Source organism: Urtica dioica, chromosome 10 (assembly GCF_054948205.1).
Source record: "Urtica dioica subsp. dioica isolate 48M chromosome 10, U.dioica_male_clone48M_v1_H2, whole genome shotgun sequence".
NCBI lineage: Eukaryota > Viridiplantae > Streptophyta > Magnoliopsida > Rosales > Urticaceae > Urtica > Urtica dioica.
In genome coordinates this window covers 25,446,976-25,456,853 of record NC_142765.1, presented here as the reverse complement: position 1 = coordinate 25,456,853, position 9,878 = coordinate 25,446,976, and the positions used below count along the sequence as shown (strand labels likewise).

The window sequence follows — 9,878 nt, the reverse complement described above, 5'->3', positions numbered from 1 at the left end:
TTTTTCTTTCTAATAATGACATTAAAAAAGTACTTCACCGGTAGGGACCAATATCTTAACTCATCAGTGATCTTGTTCCACAGCTTTTCCTTTTTCTTATTGAAAATTTGAAATAACTGCTTTTGTGTGAACATATATTTATTGGAAGCGAAAAAAAAAGGTGAAGTGAAGTTGATAGATAGGGACACGTACCCATAGCGTTTCTTTACGGTGGGGTTAATGGTTTGGGCGAACTATTAAAGCCTACAGTTCTGGTTGTGGAGATAAAATGATAGATGATTTTATTGCATTGAATTTTGTCTACCATATGTGGTGATTTAAACAAGAACTTGTCCATGGACCTATCATATTTTTAATATAGATTTTCACGTAGATGATATTTATTTTTGTTGACAAACAAAAATACAATAATTATTTTGCAGAAAATATTAAGTTTTGAGTATCATGTATGTCTTTTCTAGAATCGCTTTATCAATTTTCTAAACCAACATTCTCTCTCATTTTCTTTTTTCTTTTTTCACTCTACGAAAAAAAAACTAAGAGATTTCTTAATTCTCAACCATCACTCTCTTTAAGAAATAAAGTGAGACCATTTTCCGGTATCCTCCAATCTAAGGAGAGATGGAGTGTCTGTCGTAGTCTCTAAATCATCACTTTTGGAACTAATTTTCAAATTTTTATTGCCATTAAAATTACTATATTATTATAAAATGATACTGGCATAAAATCTTCACGTCTTTACGAAATTTAAAGGGCAAAAAAGCAAAGGTTTCAATTAGTCGCATCATTCCGCAACGGCAATAAAAAGTCAAATCCCCCATTACATTTACAAATTTTATAACTAAAATGTTTGTGATTACTAAGTCCGAATTCCTAATCATCTCCAACGCTTCTAGTAAACGAACGATAGGACATATGCCTAACAACTCTCACTGTCAATATTTAATTACAGACAAATCAGCTCAAATGTCCAAAAGAGAATTAAATATTCCAAGTGCCGAACATAAACACACGGATTTTTTTTTTCTTCTCTTTGATTGAATATCAAGTAAATATCCTTTCTTTATTTCTCTTTTCATTACCCTACTTTGGGGTGTGGTATCCTTTCTCCAACTTCCTCTGGCAATTAAAGGTCAGATCAACCTACATAACAAAAGCACTGCACAAAAATACAGAATGAACAAAAAACAGAACTAGCTAATGGAGACTCTTTTTTTTTTTTTTTTTTTTTTTTTTTTGTGACCGTGTAAATACTGCAGATTCACAATCACACGTTGATAGGCTGAAATCTAAAATTCCCTGATCCCAAGCTTCAGTGTTGGGCCGAGAACCACGAGCTCTAGGGACCGCCACGCTTTCGCTTTAAATTACAATCCGATCACGACCATGTTCTTTTCTTTCTCCGACTCATTATCATCGGGTAACAAGCCAACCTGGTTTTATAAGGATATCTTGCTTGAAATCGCGACCTGTAACCGAAGTCGAGCCGCCTTGCCGGCGGAAGCACTGGCCATGATAAAATATTTATTCACCATAAACAAATGGAACGCCAAGTATCATAAAATCCATTTTTTTTTCGTGTTAAATATTACTCTGGTTCACCGACCTTGTAACAGACGACGGTGTCATCAGGGTACATTGCAAAGAGTTTAGTCCCGAGGCGTGCGTGACAAGAATCGCAGAGGCTCTCATCGTTGATCTGCACGTGCCTTGATCTCTCTTCCAATCTCGCTAACCGTGCATCAGTGTCCAAAGCACGGGATAGATTGTGCACGATCTGGAATGTGATGTACAAAAACAAAAACCATAAACGCTCCTTCTGTGAAACCCGTACCAGATCTAATTAAGTATATGCTATATTGATCGCAAATACGAACTACACTGAAGGGCACTTTAACGGAGTATAATGGGTGTCAAATTATACACTTAGTGAGCCCTATAGCATCAGATTGAAGATACGGTATGGTCTAGAAACAAGAAACATCAAGCTCCGAGAAAACATACTTGTCCTTGACGGTGATGATGCAGCCGAGCTCTCAACATACGAAGTATAGTCTCGGAGGCAAGTTCAAGGGGCATATCCGCAGACAATCTCTGCAACATAAGAAAACTTTCTGTGAGATTTGATGAGACATTTTTGAAGGTTCACATAATGAGCAAATAACATATATACCTCAAGGACTTGTAAAGGGTCCAGAGATTCTCCATGGTTGTGGAGAAGGCAAACTGCCGCCTTAAACATAGGCTCTTTACCATCTTGCGGATTCAAATACATATCAAGTAACCTAAGTTCATAACCATCATGAATACAATATGTGAGGCAGAAGATACAAAACTCATTGGTTAAGAACTATCAGATTATTTTGTTTTCATGTGTCTATATATCTGTGTGTCTGTGGAAGGAGAGAAAACAAACTGCATATAGGCATCTGGTCTTCCAATGTCTGCGCAATATTGTTCCGCGGCTTCACTGTCTTCCAACTTTCTGAAAAGTAAATAGCACAATGAATTTCAATTTAAAACAATGCCCACGGTAATGGATATTGATGATAAACATTCATGTATTTCTTTCTCTTTTTTTTTGTCATGACGAGTTGCAGTCCAAACACCTTAAATAAAGAAAGTAAGTATTCGGCAGAAGTAACATTACTTACAAGGCCAATATTTGGAGCACCAATGTCTCTTGACCAAGCTTTCTGTACAGAATAGCCTGTAGAGTCGAGTCACGAGTGGATCCATTATAATGAATCACCAGATGACCAAACTACATAGATAAATTGATGCAAACTACTTTTGTACAAGTTTGCGAACGAGTTAAAATTAACCTTTTCCCACCACAGCTCAGATGCTTCAATCAAATCGAGAATTTCCTCTGGATCGTAGAAGTCGGAAGACTGCAGAAATATCTGCAGTCTTTCGCGAAGAGGAATTTGAAAAATCGAATTTTCTCTGGAATCAGAGATTGTTCTCCCATTTACTATTCCAGTGTCAGGGTGTGGAGAGTTGGTTTCTTCTTCAGCCTCAACTGTTGATTTGGCAAGTGAAAGAGCATAGAGTGTATGAAAGCGAGTATCGCTTGAATCTTGCTCTTCAATCAACCACTGAAGATACCTACAAAGTATGTTGCTCAGTGCAAGATTCTTTAAGGGATCATGATGCAAGTAAGAACAATAATCTACTCACTTCCAAGCACGTTGGCTATCAAGAAACGAGTCCTTGTGTACAAGCTCACTTGGAAAGGAAAGGAAAGTAATAGTTGTTTGACCTCTCACTATATTTTTAAAGCCTTCGTTATGTATTGCGTAAACTAATCCAGCTACCAGCAACTACCAAAACATATAAATACAAAAAGAAAAAAGAAAATGACCATGACACGATGATACAATTCATGAATTTGGTTTTTCAAAATAAATGGGCACTCACGAGAAGTAGGGTTGTAATATGTTCGGAGTCACTTCTCTATGGAGTTCAAAAACAAACTAAATTGCTGTGTTGCATCAACTAAAAAAAAGAGCATAATCTCAAGCCTGGGAGTTGTCTAGAGATCGTAACACAGCTCTCTCTATAAAGTTTAATTTACGGGTGTTTTAGTTAATATCGCAATGCGTGGAATCAACATACCTTTGAAAAATTTCTATCTTAGACGGGTCAATAGCTGCAATAACTTCATCTGCAATAATTAAAGATATTTACACAGTAAGTGTCTATAAATAAGAAAACTCCAATACAATCCAAAGGCTAAGCACGTATCAACAATCATGATGCAGAAAGTGGCAGGTTAGAAATAAGATGAAGTAGGTAATGAAAATACCCTTTAGGTTTTGGGTGCTATAAACAAATACCCTGTATCTATCTGTCATCATATAAACTGTATATATATATATATATATATATATATATATATATATATATATTTTGTGTGTGTGTGTGTGTGTGTGAGTGCTGGAATAGCTTTCTCAATGACGGTTTGCATCATGACGTAATTTGTGGGAGAAATAATCAATCTAGCAGGGAACTAAATGACAATTCATAACTGATTTTGGCTACTTATAAATAACGCTAAACAGTTTCTCCCAATAAATACTTTTTAGCACCCAAAACCGAAATGATATTTTACATCAGAATCCATTGTAAATTCCTTATGTTGTTCGGATAGGGGGAAATTCAAGGGGGTTTTTTTTTTTTTTTGGGAAAGTGTGTATGAACTTTAAAGTTGGGATTTCATTTTCCTTGGAAAACCGAGCGGAAAATGAAAATCCAAAACATTTGGACACATGGGGCGTGTCCCTCTTCTCACTTTCTGCCCTTTCCTTTCCCTCAAAATATTCATTCACAGACCTTGAAACACAATAGAGAAAAGTGAATGTCTCTCACATTTTCCAAACATAATCTATGAGAACCAGAAACGTCTGGCTTTGGCATTCAAATTTCTTAACTACACATAAACCTAGTGTTGTTGACACAATCCATACAACATGCAATGACTCAACATTCAACCTTATTTCATAAAATAAAAACAAAATAAATAGAATCTAAACCAAACAAAAGAAACACAAAAGACAAACTTTAACAAAGTCATGATCACGATGTGCACCTGGAGGAAGTTGATTCTCTCTTTTTTCAGACGTTAGAATCTGAACTGCAAAAGCCTGATTGATATCTGCAATCTAACAAGACAAAATAAGCACCATTCAGCTCATCCGTTCATGGCTCACAAGCCGCAACGAAAGACAGTTTGTAAAATGTACCCATCCAAGATGTTGAAGGACAAGTTGTGCATCACATGACTCCTCCAGAATCTTGGTGGCCTCAGAAGCAGCAATCACTTTGCTGGAGAGACTCGTATTCTCTACAGTACTTTCCGAAGGAACATCTTTCCAGAGTCCGGAAGAGTAGTTTCTAGCCAAAATGCGCCAAATCGAAAGGGCCTTAGAGCTCATTCCTCTACTTGCGTGTAGGAAAGCGAGTGTTCGCAAATGCCCAGAGTCATCTAATAGAGTCTCCAACTCCTCCTGCACCGCCCACGTAATTTGTACAGTCACCCCTCAAGCACGCTCCAGATAATGGTATCTGTTTTGAAATGCGTAACTAAGATTTCCCCAATTTACTTACATCCTCTAACACTACATTGTCTTCATATTGGAGGCTTATGAAGTGGATCAATCTAGGTCCCACAATCAAACATAGTGAACTTACTTCAAAACTGGAGAAGTTTTATGGTAACCTAAAACTGCAAGTCTACAATTCTCAACATTGTCAAAATCTTAACTTTTTTGTCTATACTCGAGCTCCCTCATCTGAATTATGAATATCATTTGATGCGTTTCATGCATTAAATCCTATTACATTGGGGAACTCCATGAGTATACTAGGTTTAAAGTTCACTTCAAAGAGTTTCATGCTTCCCATGGACTGCAACTGAGGTAATATTTATAATATATGATTATATTCCTAGGCAATCATATTTAATAACATCTTACCGAATATTTTGTGGAAATATATATCTCCAAATGCAAAAGACTAAAATGAAAGAGGCATATACAATGTGGTAGTCAAAATTGGAGGACATACCACAATACAAGAGTTTGTAGAAGATGCCAGCTTCTCCATGTCTTCAACGCGATCTAAAGCTCTGTAGAGGTACATCAGAAGTGTGTCAACTCCTTCCTTCACGGCTTCACTCAACTTTTTTTCGCGGCAAACCTCCAAATACCTGTGAAAGGAAACATGTATTGAGTGACATCTCCAAGAAACTAAAAATGGCATAATAATAGTTAAAAATGAAGAGCATGTAGCACAGAAACTAAACTACAGTAAAAGAAAATTGGAAGATTAGACTACCCTTATCCCTTTGATTCTCAGACATGTAACAGGAAATCTGACAGCAAAGCAAACAAAAGAAAAAGTAGATGTAGGAACCTAGAGATTGACTTTATAGCAGTCTCCAATAATTCTGCTCGGCTCGGTGGGTTAGAAATGAAATCGTTATCCACCGGAGTTTCCACTCCTGCTTTTCTCAGGAAAAGAGCCCTTTGGATGGCCATCAACCCTTCATCTACAACATCTTCCAGAGGGGCAGGAGGAGGATGTAAACCCCAATATCGGTTCCTCGGAACCTTGACAAAAAAAAAATAATAATAATTATAGCATCGTTATGGAGCTCAAATTTCAAAATGATTTCATAGAACCCACGAAGTTAGTAATTGTATGCCATAAATTCATCTATATATAAACACTACATTTTCTGCATAGCTATAAAACATGTTCAAAACATGCATTAATTTGGGTTTCTAGAGAATGAAAGGTTCTTTTGTGCTTTGAATTCTGAATGAGAAAAGGCAATTTAGAATGTGAAATGTAGTAATATCAAGTCTAGAAACCCTATAAGACCTTAGCCTTTTCCTTTCAGAGCAAGCACGTTTCATAACTCTTAAACAGCTATATACCCCCACTTGATTCAAGTTTACAAATGGAGAATCAGTCATTAACCTTTTCTATTATCTTTTTTATTTCAATATCTTATTTAAATAATAGAATATTGAATAAAGTAATAGAGGGACATAAGTTAATATACCAGGAAGGACCAGCGATTTGGATCTCGCATTACGAATGGAAATATTTCTGAAGGCTGCATGGTCTCCGACTGCAGAAAGTGATTCACTGCTTCCTCAAAATGCAATTCGAATAGCAAGAGAAACCCCACTTGAGCATGTACAAAGTAGAGCATATCCTTTGTTATTTCACCTTCACGTTCAAGCTCCTCAACCAAAGAAACAGCTTCATTGATCTCTTTTTTTCTTAACAGGTCTTTGATTTGCTCTTCAGGAGATAATTTACGGTAGCAAATAACCTAGAAATTTGCAAAATAGTTTACACGCATCTCACCGAATTGTAAAAGGAAATTAACAACAAGTGGAACCCAAAAGAGGTTAATAAAAGTTTAGTACCCGGAAAACTTCAACACAAAATTCTTATTTTATATTTTTAGAAGAAACTAGAACTTATATTAAAAGACCAAAATGTTGCAGAATTACAAAGGGAAAGGGGCAGGAAGACTAAACACAGCATCAGCGTCCACTCTTTGAGGTATAGCAAAAATTTATCATTTAATAAAAGGCTAATAAAGACATAAAGTTCTCAAGCTCTTCCAATAGGAAATAGCATCAAGATACATAGTTAAGAATCTAACCACTGAAACTAACACATTGCCAACAGTAATTATTTTCTTCCAAACTTAACATACCCAGCAAATAGTTACTAAATTTTTTTTTTTTTTTCTTTTTTTCTTTTTTTTTTTTATTGAAATTTGCACGAGCATTCTATAAAACACCCACATGTACAGTTGTAGAACCTCTTAAAACAAGGCAGAACACGGATCTAAATCGAATCAGATCAAACATAAAAGTATAAGTGCGTGCGCAATCTATGCACACTTCTGAATATGGAAATCTGTTAAGAATTTGGTAGTCAGTATTGGGAATTTGGATATACCGGGAGCTCCGGATAATTCAAGAGGCCCGTGGCTCTCCTAAAACAATCCCAATCTAATTGTTCGATATATTTCCGTAATAATATCCTCTAACCACACTATATTAACCCTTTAACTATCTGTTCTTATTAAATTTCACTAACATCCAGTATCCTAATAAAATCATGCGCACCTGTTGAAACATAAGGTGTATCTGTGACTTTTTTCACAAATCAACCAGCATGACCGTCCCAACTTATTTTTAAAAAGTCATTCAAATGACAGATAGGAAACAAATCAACGAACTTTGAAGCGAAAACAATGAAAATAAGAACCTTGGACGGTGTTGCAACAACAACAAGTGTCCCGGTTCTGTCTTCCTCGTCGGCAAGAATGCAAGGCCCTTCGCCGCCAAAACTAAGTGTTTGAACACAAGAACCCGACTTTTTATGATACAATTCCATCTTCCCATCTCTCACGGCCACCACATACATCGATATCTCGGCGATCGAATTCGGTCCACGGCTGAAAACGATGCTCCCAGCCACCGGTTGCCCGTGTTCATCAACGACCACCCCAACATTGTCCACCAATAAAAGCACATTCCAATCTCTGCACAGCAATTTCGGCAGCGGCGGAGCTGAAACTTCAGGCAACGAGAATATCACGCCGCTCTGACCAGTCACGCACGAGATCAGACTATACCCACTCGTTGTACCGACAATTATCGAATCGTTTAGCCACACCATGGACACAATCCCATCAATGCATTGAATTTCTTTGAGGATGACGTACGACACGTTGTTCGGTCCATCCAAATCTTGCTCATTCTTAACTAGCTCTATCAAGACCAGTCTTTTACCAACAACAACAGAGAAAGCGTGTTGATTACCTTCTCCAATACGCCTCTCGGGCTCTTTGATCTTCAATCCATTTGTCCTGATACCGGAGCCGAGCTTGCTCAAGAAACCCCGGCTCGCACCGGTCGATCTCTCATCCGACTCGACGGAGCTCTCCGGCAACTCGGAACCGCCATTTCCGCCGCTCCTCCGCCGCCTTGCAAAGGCTGCGATCCCACGGAGAAACCCCAGCCTCTGCAATGGCCGCGAGAGAAGCGAATCGCCGAGGAACAAGAACCCTCCGGAGAGCGCCAGAACACAACCGATCTCACTGAAGACCTGTATCGCCGCGACCGGTGATTCTCCGACCGCAATGCTCCGGAGAAGCGAGAGGCTCCGGCGATCAGGACCGATTTCTTCGGAGAAGACAGTCAGGGACCCCAATTGGTTACCGATATAAATCAGGGTTTGGGAATCGGAGACGGCGGAGAGAGCGAGGGAGAGCGGCGGAGAGTCTCCGAAGACGGTGGAGTGAGAGAGAGGCTCGAGAACTGTGCGAGTCCTCGGATAGGGTTTGGCCATCGGAGAAGAAATGTAGAGCCAATTCGAAGTCCGATTTGATTTCCCGGCCACAGAAATTAAGAAGAAGAGTAAATAAAAACGAAACTCCCAGCTGACGCTTTTGGAGTTCTTCTACCAGTCAGACAAACACTTCCTTCTTTGAAAAAAATGAAGGAGCGAAAATGACAAAATTACCCGAGTTAAGATTATAAAAAAAATAAAATATAAATGCAATTAGTTAAATCTTGAAATCTCATTAAAACCCTTTGTTCTTTTTTATTAATTTTAAAATTTGAACAACTATGTGTTAGAAAAACTTGAGAAACCAAGTTCAATGTTACCTCTCATTTGAAAATCAAGTTCCATGTTGAACATTTTAGGAAAACCAAATTTTTGAGGAAATAAGACAAAATACTCTTTTTAAAAAACGTCAAAACCACTAAATAAATGAAGCCAAAACTATCGAAACGATCTGAAAGATCAAGACAAAAAATTTTCGAAATAACTAATGTCAGACTAATTTATTTTTAAAGTTTTTCTTTCATTTTTATATCGAGATAAATAACTTCGAAATCACTAGTGTCAGATTAATTTATTTTTAAAATTTTTGCTTTCATTTTTTTTTTATCTACGAAAGTCTTGCTTTCATTTTTTAGTGATTTCGCTTTTATCTTTCTAATTGTTTCGAAGTTTGTTAAGAAGTGTATTTTAGACGTTTTACCTGCTTAAACGCTAATCTAGCCTTACAAAATAATAAGACGAGTTCATCACTCCTGAAATGAAGATGAGCATGAGAACGCTCAGCACTTTGTGTAAGTTTTGGAGCGACTCCAAAAATAATAGGTATACACTAAATTCTCAAAGTGTGAACTTTGGTTGAGTCAATTGATATTTTTAGAACACGCGTATCCAGGGAAGATTGTACGAGTAGACCCTGCAAATCTGAAGCAGTTGTCAGATGATCAACCAAAGACAAAGTTGAAAGTGAGAAGTTTCTTTGGTTGAAGTGA

General features: G+C 37.5%; 1 protein-coding gene across 1 annotated transcript; it reads right to left on the bottom strand.

Annotated features, from left to right (window-relative positions):
* Positions 1–766: 766 nt before the first annotated feature.
* Positions 767–9,040, bottom strand: LOC149384470 (Vacuolar sorting protein 39). The gene is made up of 14 exons (XM_089628707.1): positions 7,804–9,040; positions 6,575–6,850; positions 5,920–6,116; positions 5,572–5,713; positions 4,749–5,012; positions 4,595–4,667; positions 3,622–3,670; positions 2,826–3,111; positions 2,655–2,710; positions 2,417–2,485; positions 2,174–2,285; positions 2,005–2,094; positions 1,607–1,777; positions 767–1,506 (listed from the first exon to the last, which is right to left on the bottom strand). Exons 1-14 carry the CDS (start codon positions 8,887–8,889, stop codon positions 1,414–1,416), a joined length of 2,964 nt encoding a protein of 987 aa, XP_089484833.1. The 5' UTR covers positions 8,890–9,040; the 3' UTR covers positions 767–1,413.
* Between the last annotated feature and the right edge of the window lie 838 nt (positions 9,041–9,878).